The following is a 24,411-nucleotide window of genomic DNA, read 5'->3' on the forward strand; positions in this document are numbered from 1 at the left end:
GACGAGGTGCGTCCTGGTGGACGGTTGCGATGGCAGCCGCTGGACGCACCGGTGGTCGCCGGATGCAGCGGTGGTCGCCGGATGAGAGAGGAAGAGAAGAGAGGGGCGGTCTGGTTGGTATCGTCGGTCGTCGGTGGACGACGAATGCAACGAAGTGGCTCACTGGAGTGGCGTCGATGATCAAAGGCCGCTCGTCAGGGGCTGTGGAGCGATCGCTCTTGTGGGCACTGTGGTCGACAGAGGTTGAGAGGGAGAAAATGAGGCAACAACTGGTTGTGGCGCGAAGATGAGGGTCATGGAATACGATTGTAACACCCTCGACACTGGAGCGACTTGTGGGTGGCCATCGATTGGCCGGCGATGGCAGCGACGCTGGGAGCGACGACGTCTAACGAGAGAGAAGAGGAAGATCAGCGGCCTCGGAGTCGTCGACATGGAGAAGAGACGAGTCGGCCGTTATGAGGGGAGGCGACTGCAAGGGAAGACGTCGGAGGCGACATGGGCAGCCACGAGCCCTTCTTCCTTGTGGTGACCGAGCAAAAAACGAAGGAACCCCTCTCTCAACAATGCCTCCTCCTCCGTAAAGTCCTATTCAGCAAAAAGATAAAAAATGCCCCTCCTTCCACTCTTAATTTCTCCTCGTCCATTCACCTATATCCGTATCACCTACAATAAGTTTTCAAACCTTTTGTAACCTATCTTTCAACACATGATAATCAATATTCCTCCCTAACATTTTAACTCAACACATGATAATCAATATTCCTCCCTAACATTTTAACTCCTAAGGCATCCTGCCAGGTGCGCATAAATCCTCAAACACAGATTTTCCGATGTGCACCATTGGTTTAAGAGGATAATATTATCATATTCATATTCTCGCCAACTTTTCCCTGAGAAGATCTAATTGTTGAAGTTTATTTTTTTCCCAATATCATACCCATGAAAGAAGCCTTCTGCACAACCATAGATGAGCCAGTGCCACCACCTCTCTATCAAATGATTTTTCATTAGCGAGAAAACAAAGGATAGAGAGCTCTGTCATACAAAGTTTCTTGATTTAAAATTGACACCTTTAGACTTTAATACGAAAATTATAATAATAAATATTATTATTATTATTATTATTATTATTATTAGAACCGATCTAATAAAATGGGACAGGACGGGCGGCCCCGTAAGGTGATGGGCCAGGGCCTTTTGCACACCTTAATCTTCTTTTTAAAATTCCTACTGCTCGCCAGCCTTTTTTTCCCATCGGATCGATACCCTCGAAGGCGGAGGAGGAGGCGAAGGCAATGCTTACGCGTACCGGCCATGCGCTTCTTCTGGGGCTTCTTCATGGGATTCTCTTCCTCTGCGATCGCTCCGTAGCTTCGATCCACGAGTACCACAACGGCGCTTTCACGCCTCGGTCCAACTCCTTCTTCTTCCATGGCGGCAGCGAGGGCCTCTACGCCTCCGCGGTGCTCAACCTCACCGCGCCGGCGTACGAAGGCAATTCCTCCATCCAGTGAGCTCCCCCTCCTCTACCTCCTCCGATATTCTCCTTCAGGCCTTTGATCTGAGTAGTGTGCGGTTTTGCCGTCTGCACTCTTCTCGATTAACTTTGGTTGTTCTCGCGTTCTTAATTTCGATCGTTTGCATTAAAAAAATGGTTGGTTTGTTGTTTAAACGTAGAGCACTAGTGTTTTGCCCTTTTTTTTTTATCTTTCTTATTACGAGGATCAACAGGGCGGTAGATCCGTTTGTTACAGATATAGGCGCACACTAGTTTCTGAGGAACTAGGATAATCACTTTGTGAGCTTCAGTGACTTTTGAGATTATTAGTTTCATGGTTTCACTTATCTGCTTGAGAGAAACAAGTGTGCACGGTGCTGGGAAAAGGCTATGTTTTCACTTGAAAGTGTTATGTGTGCTCTGCAAGAATGTATAGCATTTAAGAACAAGAATACACATTTATTTATTTTTTATTTAAAATAACTCTTTGTTTTGTTTTATGAAATGTTTGACTTTCTGACAAGTTGTGAATGGCAATCTTTTTTATGTAGCTTGAAGCGTGATCTTCTCGTTTGGCTTATTCGGGCTTTTTATGTTTTGCTTTTTTTGTACAATACCATATGCATTTTTGAAACATCTACATTGAAATGACCTAGAGCATTTCAAAGATAAGACAAAGTATACACAAACAAGAAAGGAGAGCAATATTTTGAAGTTGTACAGCTAGGAACGTTAGATCTATGAATTCTTCAGAGATTTATGAAAATCTTTTTGGCTAAATGACTGTTGTTTCCCCCAAACACAAATCACTACATCAAGTGTTGGTATATTCTTCTCCAGGTTTGATCCTATCACATTCAAACGGACAAAGGAGTCGGCATCCAAGCACGGTAATATGCAACAAAATACTGGATTAGTTGAAGCTATAATAGTTGAAATTCAACAGAGGGATAAGATTGGTGGCCGATACTTAAACACTGATGATATATGTTGCACACGTGAGTTGCACGATCAGAATCATTGCAAAGTAGGAGAAGTTATCATTCGCCCAAGTGAGGATAACTCAGTTAAACCAATACGCATACAGACCTTTTTTGAAGGCGATCTTGAAGAGGCATCCATGTCGACTGAAGCTATTCCAATTAAAAAAACTGGAATGTACTATCTTTATTTCATGTTTTGTGATCCACAACTTCAGGGTACTGTAATTAACGGTAGAACTGTTTGGAGGAATCCACATGGTTATCTTCCTGGGAAAATGGCACCTTTAATGACATTCTATGGATTCATGTCATTGGCATATCTTTTGCTCGGTCTCTTTTGGTTTCTCCAATTTGTGCGGCACTGGAAGCATACTCTGCAACTTCACTATCATATCACAGCTGTTATTGCTTTAGGCATGTGTGAAATGGCTTTTTGGTATTATGAGTATGGAAACTTGAATTCTACCGGAACTAGACCCTTGGGTATAACCATTTGGGCAGTCACTTTCACAGCCATCAAAAAGACTGTTTCTCGACTTCTCCTTCTTGTTGTTTCAATGGGATATGGTGTTGTCCGGCCAACATTGGGTGGCATAACAACAAAAGTTGCTCTTCTCGGGATTGTATATTTCATTGCCTCAGAAGCCCTGGAACTCGTTGAGCATTTGGGAAACATCAACGACTTTGCTGGAAAAGCAAGACTGTTTCTGGTGCTACCTGTTGCTCTTTTAGATGCTACCTTCATTGTCTGGATATTTTCATCCTTATCAAAAACTCTAGAAAAGCTTCAGGTAAACTATATGTGGTCATCATGCCACATCCTTGTTTGACTTGATTGTTTCCTTTTGCATGTCTTTGTCATGACTTCTACATCTTCTGCATCTTGGTGGAAGACAAATGTGCAACCTATGAAAGAATCTGTGTAACCTTTGACAAGGATTGTTTTTTTGTTGCATATTGTATGCCAGTACAGCATTGGCAGTTGGCAGGACCAGTACATCATGTTATGCATGCTAGGATGTATTCCTTTTGTTTTGTTTTTTGAAAATGCTAGTAGTTATCTTTGTTGGTGTATTATTGCCCATACCAGTTATATACCAACCTGTAGGATTATCTTCGCATTTGACTTGTTTATCATAGAAGTGGTGTTCTATATTTCCATTGGATTCTTTGGTTTGAGGTTTAGTGAAGAAACCAAGTGGAAAACTTGGATGGTGCACAAGATCTGGAAATAGCTGTTTTAGTTTTGGAAGGTAGACTTGATTAATGTACTAGAATCTCAGGTGCTTAGTGTAGATTTAGAATTGATTAATGTGCTAAAAATTTTGGTGCAGAGTTTAATTAACTGGAAAATCTGCATTTGCAACAAATTAAACTGCGGGTTCTCACATAATCACTGGGAGAAAATCCTCAAGTTTGGTAATAAATAAAGTCGAGAGGAAGAAGGTGCAAATAACAAATGAAATTTCAAATGTTATAAAGTTTTAACTGCCTTTGCTCTATAAATTTGGCATTTAGATAGAAGCTGAATCACAAAAATATCATTACATGGTTGTTGATGGGTCAGGACTATGAGACGTTCTTAAGATCTGTTTGCTGTTTATGCTTTATTTTCACAGTTTTATTATATTTTATATTGAACTTATAGGCAAATGTCAAATGACGAGGGTCACCACACCACCTCAAGTGTTTGGTAATCATTTGTCACACGAGCAACCTATGACACAAATGTCAGTATTCATTTGCAATGCAAATTCTAAAATCACACTCTTACACTAAAAAGAATTAAGACATGATGGATTCTTGCGAAACTACTTAACCAGATCAAATGGTATTTGCTTTTGTTCTAGCATTCAATATAACTAACAGTTTCATTGGATATCCAAATTGAAAGAACATGCATATTATGCTACAGCATTGATTTAGTGTTTTAGCTATTACCTGTAACTGTTGAGCTTATTTTGGTACTGGTATGTTGCTTCAGCTCAGGAGAAACACAGCAAAGCTGGAACTATATCGCAGGTTTACTAATAGTCTTGCTCTTACTGTTCTTTTATCAGTTGTCTGGATTGGATATGAGGTATGTTTTTTCATCCAATAGAAAATGAGTAAAATATTATAAGTAATTCAAGATTGTTTTTCAGATATCAACAATATTATTGAATGCACAAGATCTTAAGGCAATGATTTGTTTCAAAGCTGAACTAAGTTTGAACCTTATTTCCCTTTCTTCCATTGTGTTCTTCTTGGCTGAAGATTTTTCCTTGACTTAGATATATGTTTACAAAAATGCTTGAAAGGGCCCAGCTTATCATGAGTGAACCACATTGTAGGTGCAGCGGAGGTCGGCAAGAGGGGGGGGGGGGGGGGGAATTGCCTGCACAAATTAAAACTACCCTCCTCGGATCTTTTCAACTCGAAAGTGCAATAGCAATAATAATAAAATAACTAAAACAATAAAACAAAACAGAAGGGCAGAGAAGACCGGGAGTTAACCGGGTTACAACCAAGAAGGTTGTTAATTCAGGGCGATGAAAAACGCGCACTAGAAAAATCTCCTTCTCTGAAGGCGGAGAAGCCTTTTACACTCTAACAGCTCAGAACTATTGCTAGGAATTGATTACAGAGTTGAGAGAACAATTGATTTCTAATTCCTAGTTCCTGAGGCCTTTATATAACCTCTGGAAATTCTATCTCGGATGTCCGAGGCGCCTCCAATAGAGGTCCAAGGCGCCTCCATCGAGAGAGTGGATAAAACTTTATCCGGAAACTCAACGTTCACTTCTGCCAGGTCCGAGGCGCCTCCAATAGGCATTGAAGGCGCCTCCAAGCTGGCTGGCAGCTTTTTCCAGCTTGCTTGCTTCTTTGCTTCGTCTTCCAAAGTCCCGTTCTTTTGGGTGATTCCGGCCAACCGAAATAGGGCTCACCCGAACCCAATTTCCGGCCTTCTCCTCGAGCAGTCTTCCTCCCGGCTTAACGTCCCTCGAACGCCGCGCACGTTCTTCTCACCCACCGGTGTACTCTTCCGCATCTCTCTCGTCCTTCGGACGCACCGAGTCCGTCGGCTCCCTTCCCGTGTCGTCCTTCTCGCTAGCTACGTCTTCCACTCGACTTCCTGAGCTCCTAAGCTCCTGCACACTCAGACACAGGGGTCAAACACAAAGCAGGACCTAACCAACTTGGTTGATCACATCAAAACACCACGAGGTCCAACAATCTCCCCCTTTTTGATGTGTATCAACCTAAGTTCAAGTTAGGGTTAAAAATAGACAATAATTTTAGAAGAAAATTACTAAACTAACATGTTAAGCATCAGTTTGCAATAAATAAAATTGCAACTACTAAAAATTTAAGAAATGTTTTTTTGAAAAAAAATTATCTCCCCCTAGACTTGTACAATCTCTCCCCCTTTGATCACAACAAAACGGGGTAAGAGTATGATATTTAAGTTAGAAAAATTTTGAGTAAGATGAATTTTCCAAAATTTTCTAAACAGAATGGAATTTTTCAAAATGATTTCTAAGTCAAAATTAATTTTTAGAATTTTCAAAAAAAAATTCTAAGTAAATTGAATTTTTTAGAATTTTTCAAAATATGTTAAAAAAACTTTCAAAACATTATTTAATTCTAGTTTAATGTTTTTTCAGAAAATTGATTAAATATTTTATTTCAATATTTCAGCTTCCAGGTCGTGGCGAGGCACTAGACCTTCTTGGTTATTGGAGCAACAACCACTTCCTTAGACAAAGCTTGATAAAGAAATTCTTTGTTTAATTTTCTCTCTTGAAAGTCTTAATTAAACAAATTAATTTAGCACAGATTTCGAAACCCAATAGAGGTTCCTTCTTACAGGATTATTCAAAAATTTAGGAGGTACATATTTCTTGGGCACTCTTCTAAGTTGACCCTGATGGTTTTTAACGTACCAATTCAATTTCCCATAAATTCTAATTTTTGATTTTGGAAATTTATTTAAACATGCATTATTTTTTAATTTTTCAACTTCAATTTTTAATTTTTAATTTTCTGATTTTAGATTATCGTACATCTCAAGTGGGCATGCTTTTGCTAATTTTATTTTCAATTCAGTATTTTCTTTTTCTAATTTAAACAAATCTTTAGAAAGAGATTTGATAAATTTAAACGACTGAGTAGGGGTTATTGCACGTACCTTACTTACCTGATTTGGTGATGCTTCCCCCTCACTGCAGCTTTCTTCTTCTAATATTCCTCCCCCTTCATCTATGCTCATCTCTGAGCTTGACTCTTCTTCCAGCTGATGGCTTGCCACTAGCGCTAACCCCGAGAATTCTTCGAGGTCTGATTCGAAGGATGAGTTTGACCATGTCGCTTTTAGGTTCTTGTATTTGGAGGATTCTGACTTCTTGGATTTTACCTTTTCTTTCTCTTTCTGTTTGCTCTTTAATTTCGAGCAATCATCCTTGATGTGCCCTTCTTCGTTGCAATTGTAGCAACGGTCTGTCCTTGTCTTTTGATAACGTTTACTTGACTGCGATCTGAATTTGTTAGATTTAAAAAACTTATTAAAACGTCTTACCATTAACGCAGCTTCGTTTTCGTCAATCGATGCGTCAGAGTCAGAAGCATTTGTTTTTGCCTTTAAGGCAATGTTCTGACTAGTCTTCTCTACTCCATTAGGCTCTGCAACTCGAGATTCGTGAAGTTCAAAAGTAGAAAACAGATTTTCTAAAGTAATTACCTCGAAGTCCTTAGAGATGTAATATGCATCTACTAAGGACGCCCATTCTGGAGTTCTGGGGAAGGCGTTGAGCGCGTACCGGATCGAGTCCCGGTTCATTACTTTTTCTCCAAGATTGGTTAGTTGCGTGATCAACTCTTTGATCTTTGCTTGGAGTTGCGCTACCTTCTCGCCTTGGTTCATCCGGAGGTTCGTAAGTTGAGTCTGGAGGATGTCGCGCCTCGCTAGCTTTGCTTCCGAGGTACCTTCGTGAAGCTCCAGGAATTTTTTCTAGAGGTCTTTCGCGGAGTCGTAGCTTCCGATTCGACTTACCTCTTGTGGTGGCAGCACGCTAAGCAGGTGGAATTCTGCCTTTCCGTTGGCGACAAAATCGGCTTGCTCCTTCTTGCTCCACGTGTTTTCTTCTTTATCTTTTGGAACTGCATAGTCATATTTCATAATTAAGCAAATGTCAAATTCTGTCTTGAAAAATACCTCCATCCGGTGTTTCCACGTCGCGAAGTCTCCGTCGAACTTCGGGGGATAAATATTCGCTCCGGCTATCGTCTTGATCGTTGTGCTTCAGTCGGCGGTTAGTCCTTCTGAGACGGTCTGGCTCTGATACCAATTGTAGGTGCAGCGGAGGCCGGCAAAAGTGCAATAGCAATAATAATAAAATAACTAAAACAATAAAACAAAGCAGAAGGACAGAGAAGACCGGGAGTTAACCTGGTTACAACCAAGAAGGTTGTTAATCCAGGACGATGAAAAGCGCGCACTAGAAAAATCTCCTTCTCTGAAGGCGGAGAAGCCTTTTACACTCTAACAGTTCAGAACTATTGCTAGGAATTGATTACAGAGTTGAGGGAACAATTGGTTTCTAATTCCTAGTTCCAGAGGCCTTTATATAGCCTCTGGAAATTCTATCTCGGATGTCCGAGGCGCCTCCAATAGAGGTCCAAGGCACCTCCATCGAGAGAGTGGATAAAACTTTATCCGGAAACTCAACGTTCACTTCTGCCAGGTCCGAGGCGCCTTCAAGCTGGAGGCGCCTCCAAGTTGGCTGGCAGCTTTTTCCAACTTGCTTGCTTCTTTGCTTCGTCTTCCAAAGTCCCGTTCTTTTGGGTGATTCCGGCCAACCGAAATAGGGCTCACCCGAACTCAATTTCCGGCCTTCTCCTCGAGCAGTCTTCCTCCCGGCTTAACGTCCCTCGAACGCCGTGCACGTTCTTCTCGTCCACCGGTGTACTCTTCCGCAGCTCTCTCGTCCTTCGGACGCACCGAGTCCGTCGGCTCCCTTCCCGTGCCGTCCTTCTCGCTAGATGCGTTTTTCGCTCGACTTCCTGCGCTCCTAAGCTCCTGCACACTCAGACACAGGGGTCAAACACAAAGCAGGACCTAACAAACTTGGTTGATCACATCAAAACACTACGGGGTCCAACACACATCACAAAACTGATAATGTTATTGAGAGATAATAGTCTTGAGACAGATTGAATAGTTCTCTGTCAGTTTATAGAAACCCAAGGATTGCATTTGTTTTATCTTTCATGGCTTTGCGTCTTTCATTTCTTTGCTTTCTTTCCCACTAAATAACCATCTCGCCCATCCATGTTATGCTTCATCAGATAAGGTTCCTTTTCACATATCTAACTCCCCTCTCTGATTCGACAACATTAATAATTGAAAAAGGAAGTTAGATTCAAGCCAAAACCTAACTTTAAATGAACCCTTTTTTGTGAATAAAGGAACTGTGCTTCCCTTTGTAGTATTGTCCTCTACATGCAATAGGAAAATGACTTCCTTAATTTGTTGCATGTCGTTTTGAGTTGCAAATTGCTGATTGTCTGCACCTGTTCTTATTCTCTGTAAAAGCAATCCGTTCCTTTTGTAATTTTCTAGTTAATTTGAGATATAGAACCTAATTTGAATACAGCTTTATTTCAATGCAACCGATCCATTGAGTGAACTTTGGCAAAGGGCTTGGATTATCTCTGCATTTTGGAGTGTCCTCTCTTATTTACTGCTCATAGTTATCTGCATCCTGTGGGCTCCATCTCAAAATCCGACAAGGTACTATCTTGGTTGGTTCTGTACTTTTGTCACACAACAGGTTCTTGATGCTCTTTTCTTTTTCACTGATTTGTTATTGATGGTTTTACTTTTATGTTATATAAAATTATGCTGAATAAGTTAGTCTTGCTTGGAAAAGAAGCCTAGGTGCATTTTATCATACCTCGAATATCATGTTTCTTCTCTCTTTCTAATTCCATTTCCTTTTTTATGGATGTGACTACTTTGAAAATCCAATTTAAATGAAAAAAATATATTTTGCTAATAAGTATACCTTCACATTTAGTATTTTTTGTATTCTGCTCTTGTTTCCTCTGGTTTCAGGATTGATTGTATATCAACTTATAATGAAGATTTTCTTTCTTTCAATTTGCACGTTTCTTAACCTCAGAGTTGAGAAATTGAGAGTACTTGTTCTGATACTGAATTTTATGGTGGTATTTGTGGTGTTTGTTGAATTTCTTTGCAGAATAATACTATGATAGAATACACGTGAAATTGCTGCATTGACTCCTATCATATATCTAGATCGGTGTGGGCCTTTGGCTTATTAAAGTCTGCTTACAGAATGTTTATTCCTCTTTTAATAGAAATGTGTGGTAGTGGACCTGTTTGATTGAGAAACATCAAACATCCATTGCTCTTATCTGCAAATCATGTTTTCTTTAATGATAGTGTTCTTCAATCCTGCACGGAGGTTGGTTTCATTAGCATTGTCACTGTTTTTCAGGAAAATCTTCCGTTTATGATAATAACTTTATTCGATCAAAGGAATAAACAGGCTGTAGACTTTGCTAGATGTTTACTTAGTTATGTTACTTGCAGATATGCATATTCGGAGGATACAAATGATGACTTTGAAGATGATGGTCCTCTTTCTGGAAGTGGCGCAAGAGGGATTGGCGATACTGTCACCAAACTGGAGAGAAAGGAAAGGAAGAACATTGATCATGTATTTGGGTTGGCAGTTGACCGTGAGGAGGATAAAAGAGAGTAGCAGATGGTCACCCCTTCACCGGGTTTCAAATTAATTTGCTTTTCCTTATTCTGGTATGCTATTCAATCATTTCTCCTTGCTGATCTTGATAACAAATATAATTACTTATAAATGTTTTTCTTAGTCCTTACAATTTAATTTTACCTACAAGCATGTTATGTCTATCCTTTGAGATTGGCAGACTTCAATGTATACAACATTATTTATATGTATATTTTCTATATACATATAGAAAATATGTATATAGACATTATATGTATATTTTCTATATCTTGTTATTTTTGATCATTCTTTTAAAAATCAATGAATCAATTAATTAATTATATTATTATGAACTATAAAATTGATCATGTTATCAATTGCGAGGTTTGAAATCTCGACCTGTGTCAAGGTTTTGATCCCCGATCGGAATAATACGATTTCAGTATCCTATCGTGTCATGTCGATATAATTTCGCTATTTTTAAAATATAAATATAAATGTACATTAATCTTTGATTATTAAAGATGTTTATATTTTGAGATGTTGAATTTATATTTTAATATTTTCTCATAAGATGATGCCTATTAAACTTTTTATAAAAATATATTTTAAAAATTAAGTAATTCTTAAAATTCAAAACTAAATTTAAAATTATAAAATTATTTGAAAATTTTAAATTATTTTTTAATGTATTTATAAATTTTTAATTTTAAAAATTTTATTTGAAATGTTTAAGAATTATATATATATTTTTAATTTTTTAGATTATTTTAAATTTATGTTTAATTTTAAAATTATTTTAATTTTTTAAAATTATTTTGTAAAATATATATTAAAATTTTAAATTATTTAAATAATTTTTAATATTTTATAATTATTATTAATAGTAGTTTATTTATAAAAATTAGATATTTAAAAAATAAAAAATTAACTAAATCAAAACGACTAAAAAAGTCGTGGTCCCTACTGTGTGATATCTACGGAGGGTTTTAGGAATATATAATATTTTATTAGAAATATTTAGAGTTTTAAATTATTTTTTATATATTTTAATAGAATAATTTAATTAGATTTTTAATTTTTTTCTTATTTATTTAAATTAGAGATAATTAGATCATTAAAAAATAATTGTAACATAACTAATAAATAAATAAATAAAATATCTATTATATATTTTTAAAATTAAAATAAATAAAATATTTAATTAATTAGATAATTTTATTAAGATTTAATTAAGATTCTTTGAATTATCTGCATCTACTCTGGGAATTGTTTTAATTTTAAAAAACATTTAATTAAAAAAACCAGCGCGACCCCATATGCAGTCGCGATTGCGGGGGCGGCGTGGCCTCTCCGGCCAACCCCTTCGGTGCTGCCCCTCCGGGCGACCCCTTCGATGCGGACCCTCCGGCTCGGCCGCAAGGGTCGTGGGGCCCCTTCGGCACTGCTGCGAGGGTTCTGCGACTGTTCCTGTGCGGCCGCTCGCGTCGCAACGCCCTTCCTGCTCGGCTGCGGGTGTCGTGATTCCCCTCTTGCGCGGTCGCGGGCGTTGCAATGCCCTTCCTGCATGGCCACGATCGTAGCGACGCCTCCGCGGCTGCAGCAGGATTGGTGCCGGGTTCATGCCAGTGTCGGTTGACGGACGAAACCAAATGTTTCGGCTTGCTCGGCACGAGATGTCAAACCCTGATCAATTGTGATAAGAAAAATTGAATTATTAGGAAAGCATAGAGTTAATTTACATTTTAATTGTTGGATTTATTTGATGTTATTTTATAATTTAATTGTTATTTGTAGTGAATAAGTTCTAGGATAAGTAATTGTTAAGGATAAAGAAAAACTATAATTTAAATTAAAATGGAATTCGTTTGGTTTCATTTTTTTAATGGAAGAGATAGAACAAAAATTAATGTATTGATATCGACTATTACCAAAAGGTTGGGAGAAAGATATGTCCTGGATGTAGCTATCGATACTGAATTGCGCATGCTGTTCATCGTTAACCTAGGATATGGTAATTCTAAATTTGCTAATGTGGAGATACAATTGTGAAACTCTGCAATGAAAAAAAAAAGTGAAATTAGTTTTTTTTTTTGCTAGTTACTTCGCTATCGTGTTAATAACAGGTAAGAATTGAAGTACTATGTAGCTTCCCTGTGAGATCATGTTCTTTCCTTCAACATCTTCTCCAAGTTGTAATAGTTTCTGATCCCTGAGGCTACCACCAGATTGCATCACATGCAAGATCTGCCATCTCCGGATAAAACCATTTGAGAATTGTAGTTGGCTTCCTTTTTCGGCTCAATGAAGATCATAGTTATTTTTTTTACTTTTTCTCCACAGTTGGTGAATACATCTAATATTGATATTAAAAGATTTAGACAGAGCTAACCCTTCATTATAGGAAATTATGTATGTGTCACAGATAACATAGATCATCCTCAATATGACTGATGAAGACATCTAATACAGAAAAAAAAAAAAAGAGACTTAATGCTTTGTTTGGTTCGTGGAATGGAATTGATGAGGAATATAATAGTTATTTCTAGGGAATGGAATTGATAGGAACAGAATTTTTATTCTTAGGGAATGAAATTGAGTGGGAATGAGCAAGAATATGTGTTCTTGAGTTTAATTCATGGAGTGAAATAAACGGTTTCATTTCATAACTGTTTTGGTTGCCAAGAATGCAATAAGAAATAGACAAGGAATAATCCTCCACAATTGATGAAATATCACATCAAGTAAGAGAACCTGCTCGACCTGTTCCTTGCTTGTTTAGGCCCCTGATGCACATGGTCCATTCAAAACAGTATTATTGATATTTGAATAATAGTAGGAATGGGTGTTATTTCCAGATTGAAATAGCGTAGGAACTGAGCTTGGTTTTTCTTGGAATAGAGTAAAGAGTAGCTATAAGAATGACAATGGAAGAATAAATTTCCATTGGAATTTTTATTTCGAGTTCATTCTTGTAATCAAATGTTGAAATTTTTATTATATGATGATTCATAGAGAATATGATGCGGGAGGATCCGAAAAATTTTATTATTATTTTTGGTAAATTTTATTCTTTTGGTATTTAAGTTATTTTTCGTAATTTTTATTTTTTATATTATTTTTTAATTTTGAGTCTATTTAGAAATTTTAGGATTGTGAGTCTGTTAATAATTTTTCTTTTCTTTTAAATTTCTTTTCTTTCTTTACAACATAAGAATAAGATTTCTTTCCTTAGTATATTAGGGTGTGAAGTCTATATAAATATATGTTTAGCTGTACAAGGAATTAATACACAGTTATTAAATAAATTTTTTTTTTAAATATGGAGGATGGTGGTTTTTTCTTTCTTCTCGACAACACATATCTTCGTGGTGAAAACTTTGACAACAGCAACGCCCATAATGTCATGCTTGTTGGCAGATCAACGAAAATTCCTAAAGTTTAGCAGTTGTTAGTAGATTTTACCGATTTAGTGCATCAGTCTCCCTGGGTTGAAAAGAACTCTCCCTCGAGTTCAAATTAAGTTCATTAACATCCATTGAATAAGGAGTTAGGTGCTTCATGAGTCAATTCAGCCCAGACAAAATCTCTAATCTCAAAAAGTATCTGTCGACGATGACTATTGACCCGAATCTTATACTTGGTATTACTTTCTATAATTGCAAGTTTCACCTGCTCATGAATACCTTGAAGATGCTTTATCATCTCATCTGCTTTAGGATTAATTTGCCCTACACATGGAACACGGGCTAAGTCTAGAACTCTTGATGAATTCTAGCTATAGACAATCTCAAAAAGACTTAATCCCATTGTCTTGTTTCTCGATCTATTGTAGGCAAACTCTGCTTGAAGTAACGCTAAACCCCACTGTTTTGGTTTAGTTCCTGTGAAGCATCTCAGAAGATTACCCAGACTCTGATTCACCACCTTGGTTTGTCCATCTAAGCTTGCTAAAGTTCAACTACATGCCCAATTTTCCCCATAAGCTCTTCCAAAAGTGACTGATAATTTTAGTATCTCGATTTGAAATCATGGACCAAGGAATGTCATGTAAATGCACGATCTCCTTGAGTTTGATGGGCAATCCGAGCAACATCCATAGTCTTCCTGTAAGCTACAACATGCGTCATCTTTGAGAATCTGTCAACAACAACAAGAACTGAGTTTGACATTCGTTGGGTGCGGGGTAATCCCAATATGAAATTCATGCTGACATCGAGCCAAGGAGCTTCAGGAACGGGTAGGGGAGTGTACAAGCCTGCATTTGTTAGAACCCCCTTAGACCGCTAGCATACAGAACATCAATCAACAAAGTGAGTCATATCACTGGTCAACTAAGGTCAATAGAAATTGGCAGAGATGACGGTCAACGTCTTTCGAAGTGACCCTTATTATGAAACTCGCTCATAATCTGCTATCTTGAGCAGTCTGGAATGCAATTGCAATCCACGAAATAGATAACTATTATGTGAAATAAAATCATGTTGGTGACCATCATCTACCTCCTGAAATATCCTTCCAAATGATAGGTCAGCCGTATACATATTTGAAAAGACCTCAAAGCCTGCAATGTTGGTACTCATGGTGGTGAGTAATGAAGAATGTCGACTTAGATCATCTGCACACGGCTCAAACTCCTAGCTTGGTGCCTTAGCGTAAAGGTGAACTCTTGTAAGTAAGCCACCCACTTGGCATGCAGTCTACTCAGCTTGTGTTGACCAGGATATACTTTAATGCTTCATGATCAGTAAACAGGATGAATTCCTTCTGTACTAGGTAGTGTCACCAATGCTTCAAGGACTGCACAATGGCATAGAACTCTAAGTCGTTGGTAGAATAATTTTTCTTGGACCGGGAGGGCTTCTCGCTTAAGAATTAAGAAAGCAACTGGTCGCCTAGATTGACTCAAAACACCCCGATACCTATGCTGGATGCATCACAGTTGACCTCGAATAATCTAACAAAATCAGGAAGAATTGGTACTTCGGTCATCCTCTATTTAACCAGTTGAAAGTTAGCTTCTGCTTTTTCAGACCACTTAAAATCCCTTCCCTTGAGATACTCAGTGATAGGAGCAATCAAAGTGCTGAAATTTCTAATGAACCTGTGGTAGAAAGAAGCTAAGCCATGGAAACTTCTTAAGCCATGGAAACTTCTGACATCGTGCAAGGTTCTTGGTTGAGGCAACTCCAAGACTGCATCTATCTTTGTTTGATCTGCATGTACAATATTAGTAGGCACGATAAAGTCGAGGAAAGTTATTGATGTAGTAAAGAAAGAACACTTCTTCTTATTTACAAATAAGCACTTCGTTTTTAACTTTTCGAAGACAACATGGAGATGATCGAAGTGTGATGTCTATATCAGACTGTAAACGAGGATGTCATCAAAGTATACCATCATAAACTTTCTCATAAAGGGGCGTAAGATCTAATGCATAAACCTCATAAAGGTGTTGAGCGCATTCGACAATCCAAAAGACATCAGCATCTACTCATATAACCCATGTTGTGTCTTGAATGTCTTCTATTCATCCCCATGTCTTATTCTGATTTGGTGATATCTGCTTTTAAGATTAATTTTTGAGAAGACCTTAGAATCAGATAGTTGATCCAACATGTTGTCTAAGCGGAGAATTGGAAACATGTACAACAACAACAACAACAACCAAGCCTTTTCCTACTAGGTGGGGTCGGCTGTATGAATCCGTTTACGCCATTGAGCTCTATCTCCTATTATATCATCATCTATATTTAAATAAATTTTATCTTATTTTATTGTTGCTAACCAAGTCTTTTTTGGTCTTCCTCTTCCTCGTTTTATATGCATGTTTATCATAGTTTCACATCGCCTAACTGGAGCATTTATTGGTCGTCTAAGTACATGTCCATACCATCTTAAACGTGTCTCTCTGAGTTTTTCCTCAATAGATGCAACTCCTACTTTCTCTCTAATGCTCTCATTTCTTATTTTGTCCATCCTCGTATGTCCACACATCCACCTTAATATCCTCGTCTCTGTAACTCTTATCTTCTACTCATGTGCTCGAGTTATATTCCAACATTCAGCTCCATATAACATAGAAGGTCTAACTACGGTTTTATAGAACTTATCTTTAAATTTAAGAGGTACTTTTACGGTCACATAAAACACTCGACGCTCCCTTCCATTTCACCCATCCCTTCATTCTATATGAAGCTCTCTCAATCCCTCCTCCGTTTTGCTAAAATGATCCTAAATATTTAAAGCTCTCTCCGGTTCAGGTAACTCGTCCTCTTTTATCTTAACAATTTCATTACTATGTCTAATATTGCTAAACTTAAATTTCATATATTGTCTTTAATCTACTAAGTCTTCTTTCCCTTCTAGTGTTTCCCTCCAAGATTCTAGCTTAACATTTACTCCTTCACGTGTCTCATCTACCAAATAATATCATCCGCAAACAATATGCACTATAGTATCGTGTCTTGAATGTGTCTAGTGAGTTCATCCATTAATGTAAAATGATAGGGACTTAGAGGTGATCCTCATGTAACCCTATCTTTATTGGAAATGTTTGAGTTACTCCACCCAAGTCTTTACTCGGTCGTTACATCCTCATACATATCCTTAATTAGTTCAATATACGTTACGCTAACACCTCTTTTCTAAAATTCTCCATATAATTTCTCTTGGGACTTCATCATAACTAATGTCAAAAAATATGTCTCAGAGTAGATCTTGTTTTATCCCTATTTTATAAAAAATGAAGATGTATAGCTTATTGTCACCTTTCAAGCATTAACCCAAATTGATTTTCCATCACCTTGGTCTCCTTAATTATTTTTCTATTACTTTTTCCAAAGTTTCATAGTATGACTCATTAGTTTAATACCCTATAGTTCACACGATTTTATACGTCTCCTTATTCTTATAAAAAGAAACTAGAGTACTTATCCTCCATTGATCAGACATTTTTTTCGTTTTCAATATCATGTTAAATAATTTTGTAAGTCATTCAATACCTTGTTTCTCTAAGCACTTCCATATCTCTATCGGAATATCATCTGGTCCAACAGCTTTTCCATTGTGCATCTCATTTAAAGCTTGTTTTACTTCTGAAGTTTGAATTCTACGATAAAAATTAAAATTTCGATGCTCATTTGACCTAATTAAATTACCTAAGTTAAGTTGGTCTCCTAAACCTTCATTAAAACGTTGATGAAAATACCTCTTCCACCGCTCTTTTATTTCTCCATCGCTTACTAATACCCTATTACATTCATCTTTAATACATTTTATTTGACTAAGATCTCTTGTTTTTCTTTCTCTCCCTTTAGCTATTCTATAGATGTCTTTTTCCCCTTCTTTTGTATCCAATTTTTGATATAACCGTTTAAAAGTTTCATTTTTTGCTTCACTCACTACTTTCTTAGCTTCTTTCTTGGCTATTGTATATTTTTTTAAATATAATTTGCAGGAATTGCACAGGAGCTCATGTTCTCTCAGATGTGTCCTGTTTTCAACAACTACACCACCTAATGCTGCAATTATTCGGCTTCCTTAGGGCTAAGGTGATAAGTTAGCTGATTTGACAAACTCGACGCTGGAACAAAGTCAATCTGATGCTAGATATCTCGCATAGGCGGTAGCCCAGAAGGAAGATCCTTTGGCATCAACCCATCAAAATCCGCTAGCTGCTGCTGTACTTCGGCGGATAACTCAGTGTCCATGGTAAGAGCAATGCTTTGGCATAGTAGCAAAGCATATACAACTCCATCTGAAATCTTGGATACATAAAGCAAATTAGTATTTTTAGCTACTAGAATTGGAGTAGTTCCTTCTCGTCGTGCCAACACAATTTTGTTTCCCTTGACATTAAGGGTATAGGTATTCTTCCACCCATTATGAACAGCACTGTGATCATACTACGACGATTGCCCCAACAATATATGACATGTATCCATGACCACCACATCACACTAAACACTATCAAATTATTTACCAATTAAAAAGAAAACGAGGCATCGTCGGTCTACTATTATTTGTAGGATCTAAAGCGTTAGAGGGGGAGGTGAATAGCGCTAGTGGTTTTCACGTTCGTTTAAAACACGATCAAGTAAAACGCAGCGAAATATAAGGAGATGGAAAGTAAAGCAATGCTAACAAGCCAATATTTACTTGGTTCGGAGACTGTGACAACTCATACTCCAAGGTCCGCACGTGTGAATGCTTTTGTTGGACAATCACTAATCAATTGAAGAATACAAGTATAATTTCAAATTATTACAAGTAATTTGATCAATAAAAATTATGACGACTTTGGAGAAAGAAATCTTTAGCATAGTTGTTGTCGGAACAGCTTTTATGCGTCGTAAAGACTTTCAGAGCAGCGCGCAATAATAGAAGTAGTTTCAATTGATCTGTAGAAGTTGTTGGTCGAAGCTTCCTTTTATAGCCCCTTTCGGGCACCTAGATCTCCTCTCGGACGCTTGCATTGTGCTGACATGGTGATCTATCATCAAAACTTCATTCTCGAAGTTTATCCACGTCTGGGTGCTTGGACCGCTGACATGGGTCGGCAAGTCGTCGTGCTCCAACTTAGCGTGTCAATAAGATTTTGGCCATCCGTGCGCTTGGAGCAACTCTGGGCGCTCGGACTGCCCGGGTGCCACCCAGGCACCCTCTCGGGGCTCTCCCTCAATGAAACTTGCCAGGGTGCCCGTAGCAGCTCCGACCCCCAGACTCCAGGCGCTCAAATTCGTTCTTGTAGAGCAACCAATTTGGGTTGGGTCGGTCGGGTTGGCCCACCCTGCCAAACAATTTAAGGGAGTTGGGTTAGAATTTTATCAACTCAAGCCCATCGCGGGTCGACCCCTCCTAGGCCTGACCTGCGCGGATCGGCCCGCGACGGGCTTGGATTGGCCCTCGGGTTGAGAAACACATGTAAGCTAAGTTTATGCCAATTTATTATCTTTCTTTGTTATAATTTTGAAATAAGAATAGTACTTTTCATCCAACATAAGTATTTATTTATGTCCATTTATATCTAAAATATATGTTTATGGATGAAATCTTTTCGAAATAAAACGTTGAAAATATGAAATATTTTTTTAAATTTTTTTAAAGAATTTTGATGAGCCTGCGGGTTGGCCCGTCAAACCCGCAACCCGCCTTGAATTGGGTTGGGTTGGAATTTTCCCAACCCGCCAAGTTGACGGGTTGGCCCACCCCGTCCCGCCAAATGGTTTACCCGCCATGGGCTGACCTGCCACGCCACGCCACGAGTTGGTCCGTCTGACAGCTCTACTTTCCATGCGCTCGGACTAACTTTTTTGCAACCTCTTCTTCCTACGAAATAAAGTTAGCGCAGGCAATAATATATGAAGCATAATAAGTTTTGAAAGCCTATGGATTGTCCGGTCCTGACTTTGAGTTTCACTGAAACTCTAGGTTGGACCAATCCCTACTGTTCCCTTTTTAGGGAACGTATCCTCACTTACTCCTCTCATGAGAGATTACATTTTGCCAAACCGATCCTCCAGACTGTCTAGACTTTTGCTCAGCGTCTGAGACATTAAGACTTCATGCTGGACATTTGGACTCGTCCAATTTTTCGCCTGGTGTCTGCGACCTCCAGGACTTTCACCTAGTGTCCTCAACTCTAGAATTTCGCCCAATGTCTTCGACCTGTCAAGACTTTATCCAATCCTCCGGACCAGGACTTCATTGTCTAACCGTAGCTAAGACTTTTCACCTGCCTAGTCTCAACTAGGATTTTTCTTTGCTTAAGATCACTTTGGACTTTTCTGCACACTTAGTTCAATTTGTTATACAATAAGAAATCTTAACTTTGAATCTTTTGTCATAATCGAAACTTAGATTCGATCATCTAGTACTTCCTGCACCAACTATTACCTCACTTTATTCAACCAGGGTAACTTGTAGTGTTTAGGATGACGGTCTGTCTTCAATTGTAATTTTTGGGCAGTCCCCGTAGATATTTCGTTCTCACAATTGTCGCTGTCTATGATCATATTGCAGACTTTATCCGCGATAGTGCAGGTAGTATGAAAAATATTGGTTTTCAACCAATCATCCCTTAAATCGTCCTTGGGAGTCAGTAGGCTCTTATGAAAAACCAAAGTCTCATGGCCATCACCATAAATCACTTCGTCATATGTTTTATACATCGGATCACCAATTGTTGTTGTATTTTCTATCATATCTTCCTCGATCAATAAGTTTTTGCCCTTCTGATCAATAGAAAAGGTCTTTCCTACATTGGTGCGTCATATGTCCCTGTTCACCACATTAATAATATCTGAAAGGGGCTTTAGAATAAACCTATGTCGACTGCTACGGTGGCTACTACGATGGTTGTTTTTGTGGAGGACAAGAATTTTAAGGACGAACTGGCCGACTATTCTGGTCACTTCTCCTTTGTTTCCGATTTTGTTATTTTTCAGCTGCCAGTGCACGTTGAAAGGCCTCTGACACCATCAAAAGTGAATGAAGACTGAAGGCATCTTGCAAAGCCAAGCGTAGACCCCTTAAGTAACGTGCCACCTTCTACTCGATTTCGGATAAGTCGTTTCGGGCCATTAGCTGGAAAAACCCTTCTGTATATTCGTCGACCGATCTCGCGTTGTGTCTTAATGAGTGATGTAGCTGGAACAGAGTTTGGGTGTAGAAGAGCGTCGTATCTGCTCCCACCATGTTGATGCTTGGCCCTTGAGTCCGATGTGAATTAACTTTACCTTCATCCAATTTGGAACTCGCTTGTAGTGGAATATCCGCTCTACTTCGTTGATGTAGTCAATGAAATCCTCTGCTCGTAACAAAACAGAAAATTCAGGCAGATCTTAAAATTCGAAGTCTCCAGCAGACTCTTCTCACCTACGACGTTCCTGAGGTGTGTCCAGCTGTTGATATGGGTTCTCGAAGGAAGACTCTGATCCATGATAAAAAATCTCACGATATTCAAGATCTCGCACCGTCATACGTTAGGTTAAATATGCAACTTGTCTCTGTAAATCCTCAATCATTATTATGTCGTGGACGTTACGATCATAGTGCTCAGTTTCCTCCACCGAAGCCTACTTGTTGCGATCGCGACTACAACTACGATGATCTGCCATTAGATCTAACGATGACCTTCACGTGCTCTGATACCAACTGACGCCGAGCAGAAAAACAATTATCCTGCGGGCTGACGAGACGAGGGGAATTGAGGAGAAAACAAGAAGAGGAATCTAAAAAAAGAAAACTTTTTATTAAATTATAGCATTAATCCCTCAACATCTAAATATGACTCTTATATAGATCACAACCTAAGACCTAGATAAGGAAAAAAATTACAATTAATAGATCTTAATTCTAATCTTATAAAGAAAGAAAATAAATCGTTTACCAAAAAAGAAACAAATTAACTTAATTCTAATCTTATAAAGAAAGGAAATAGATTTTTTACTCGAAAAAGAAAGTAATTAACTGAACGATTTTAACTCAAATCAAGATGTGGATCAAGACAAATCCTCTCTAATAAATACCAGGAATACGAAAATTACCCTAAATAACCAAAATATGAAAATTACCAAAAATAACAAAAAGGTCCTGAAAGGGGATTAAACGGTGGAATTTGGGGCTAGAATTTGACGGTTAAGGTTTCACTGATAACATATGTCGGCTTTCGAATTATGCACATGTAGCTTGATTCTAAGTGCTGACTCAAAAGTTATGACCGTTTGAAGTTTAAGGGCTCATATTGGGCTTTAATATGGGCCGAGCCTGCATCACTTGCCCTTTCCTCAAATCTCCTTTCTTGTTAGCTCGTAGGATAATCGCTATTTTGTCCGGTGTTCTAATAGAACAATTATTGCTTTGAAACAATATACAATTAGAGTTAACCTTTGACGTAAACTTCAATTAGAGGGAAATCATGTCATGTTTCTTATAGTTTTAACACAAATAACCACATGTTCGAATTTGTCTTTTTTACGTTAATATAATCTTACTATTTAATTAAGAATCCAGACCTTCTAATAACCAACTCTCAATTGATTTTGGTGAAGTCTAAAATTAAATTATGTTAATGTCCTTTTTTTTCACACCGAAAACAATTTCAAGACTTATAAGTAATTTCAACTTCTTATCCTTCTCAGATCACATACGCATAACTTAATTTCTATTACTGCATCGCTTTTCTTGTCGTCTCAATCCTCATTGGTTCTTCATCGTTCTCTCCTCCCCCCCTCTCCAAGTTTTGCTACAGCTTTCTCCTTCTTATCTTTTTTATATCACCATGCATCAATCATCTATTTCGGCTCTTCTGCATATCGAAACAACCGCATTAATCTATCTGTATCTCATTGATTCTCTGGGAAAAATTACAACCGCATCTATCCATCTCTGTATCTTATTGGTTCTTCGGGTGATATAAGACATTCTTGTTATATAACTTGAAGTATGATTAATACCTTAATTTCTACTTTATTTTTGAATTATGATTTTTATAGAATAAATCATACTAGCATTGAATAATATTGTTTAATTGATAATAACACAATCATCTCATATCATCCAACACGGCTATGTTCCCGTTCTAGTTGTTACGAGCAGAAAATATGACTACCGACCTCTCTTTTGGATTAGAAGAAGGATGATCGAGGCTATTTATAAGGAAGATGATGAGTTCGTGGCCTCTTGACATGGTTGCACTCTATTCGGAGTCCGGAGGAGATGGAATCGGCTAACTAGATCATTAAAACTCTAGATTTGGTATTTTAACTTTTCCTTTATTTGTTTTGAATTTTTAGAATTGGTTTTCTTTTCTAAAATTTTATATAGATTTTATCTTTCTTTTTTTAGATTAATTTTCTTTTTTAAAGTTAGTTTTCTTTTTCTTCCTCTTATTCTGTTGTGACTTTTTTTTTATTTTTTAGGTTATTTAAACAAGAGTTAGGGCTCTTGTAAAATTAATGTAGTTGACGTTTAAGTTAATGTTGAGTTTGATTTTGATTTGAATAAATAAATTATTTTCGTTTAAATTTAGAGGCAGCTCCTCTTTGTTGACGAACCCCTCTTGTTATGTCTTTCTTTACAAACCTCTAATTCAAACGTTGCATCCGGAGTTCCTTCTCTTGCGTCAATATTCATTTTATATGATTTACACGTATTCATGTATTTTATTACACCCAATGCTTGTGTACGATGGCTAGTTATGAGTCATTTTTTTTTTAAATCAACCAAAATAATTATTTACAGGCTATAAATAATTATTTACAGACTATAACTTTTTTTTCTCAAGTCGAGAAAACAATATGCATGTCTTGATTAATTATGTTTATCTCAGACGTCCCTACTGTAAATCTGGCATTCTCTGATCAACTAAACACTGCATGGGGTGCATGCCTTGATTAATGCTCATACAGTTAATTTCCAAAACGATTATATGAGTGAAGCAACTCACTGAAGTATAAATTTCCACAATGGTTTCTGGTGTCTGCCATTTTTCTTATGCCAACTTTTTTTGTATCTATATAATTCACAAATGGTTCTCCCCTTGTCGTATCATGTTGCATGATTGAGATTATGAATACATGGAATGATCTTCATGTGATATATGGTTTCTTTTGACAGGACATATTGTTCTTTGTTCACTGAGCACCTCTCTGGAGCGTCCGTTGGTATAGGTGACAATGTTGCTCGATGTTCATTGTCTGAACTAGGCCAGGATTCTTATGTTAATCCTGTATGAAGTTTGTAGTTCTTGTGGAATGATCTGTTGAAACTTCAAAATCTGGTTAATGTTGTACAAATGGCTGTGGAATCTGTGGTTCAATACTCAAATCAATATAATTGTCTGATCCTTTGTCCATCTATTTTGTGCATTGCAAAATATACTTGTTTAGGGTTCATGTGCAAAACATAGTGGCCCGTTTTGGTGCAGCATCCTATTATGTTAGGACCAAAAAATTTCAGATATCTTCATAATAATATAATATTATTCATTTTAGACCTAAGTTTTTATGTATTTATTTGAGCTCTACCTAAAAGGCCTAATGGAGATATTTTTATTTTATAAATTCATGATCTTTTTTATATTTTTCTAAAGTGGACTTTAATTGTATTCCAACAATCTTTCTTTCAAATGAAAAACTACCATTATTAAATCACTCTTGATTTGTTTAGGGTC

The 24,411-nt window shown here is 37.6% G+C and overlaps 1 protein-coding gene across 1 annotated transcript; it reads left to right on the plus strand.

Annotated features, from left to right (window-relative positions):
* Positions 1–1,238: 1,238 nt before the first annotated feature.
* On the plus strand, positions 1,239–24,093 carry LOC122043305 (transmembrane protein 87B-like). The gene is made up of 6 exons (XM_042603875.1): positions 1,239–1,513; positions 2,342–3,275; positions 4,469–4,564; positions 9,120–9,256; positions 10,082–10,306; positions 23,856–24,093. The coding sequence occupies exons 1-5, from the start codon at positions 1,299–1,301 to the stop codon at positions 10,251–10,253; spliced, it is 1,554 nt and encodes a 517-aa protein (XP_042459809.1). The 5' UTR covers positions 1,239–1,298; the 3' UTR covers positions 10,254–10,306; positions 23,856–24,093.
* Positions 24,094–24,411: the final 318 nt, after the last annotated feature.

Source organism: Zingiber officinale, chromosome 2A, assembly GCF_018446385.1.
Source record: "Zingiber officinale cultivar Zhangliang chromosome 2A, Zo_v1.1, whole genome shotgun sequence".
Taxonomy (NCBI): Eukaryota; Viridiplantae; Streptophyta; class Magnoliopsida; order Zingiberales; family Zingiberaceae; genus Zingiber; species Zingiber officinale.

Bases quoted from the DNA above. Each gene is read 5' to 3' on its own strand.
- LOC122043305 (XM_042603875.1), top strand. From the start codon at position 1,299: ATGCTTACGCGTACCGGCCATGCGCTTCTTCTGGGGCTTCTTCATGGG. The intron at 3,276-4,468 runs GTAAACTATATG...ATGTTGCTTCAG, and splicing joins AAACTCTAGAAAAGCTTCAG to CTCAGGAGAAACACAGCAAA. The intron at 4,565-9,119 runs GTATGTTTTTTC...ATTTGAATACAG, and splicing joins TTGTCTGGATTGGATATGAG to CTTTATTTCAATGCAACCGA.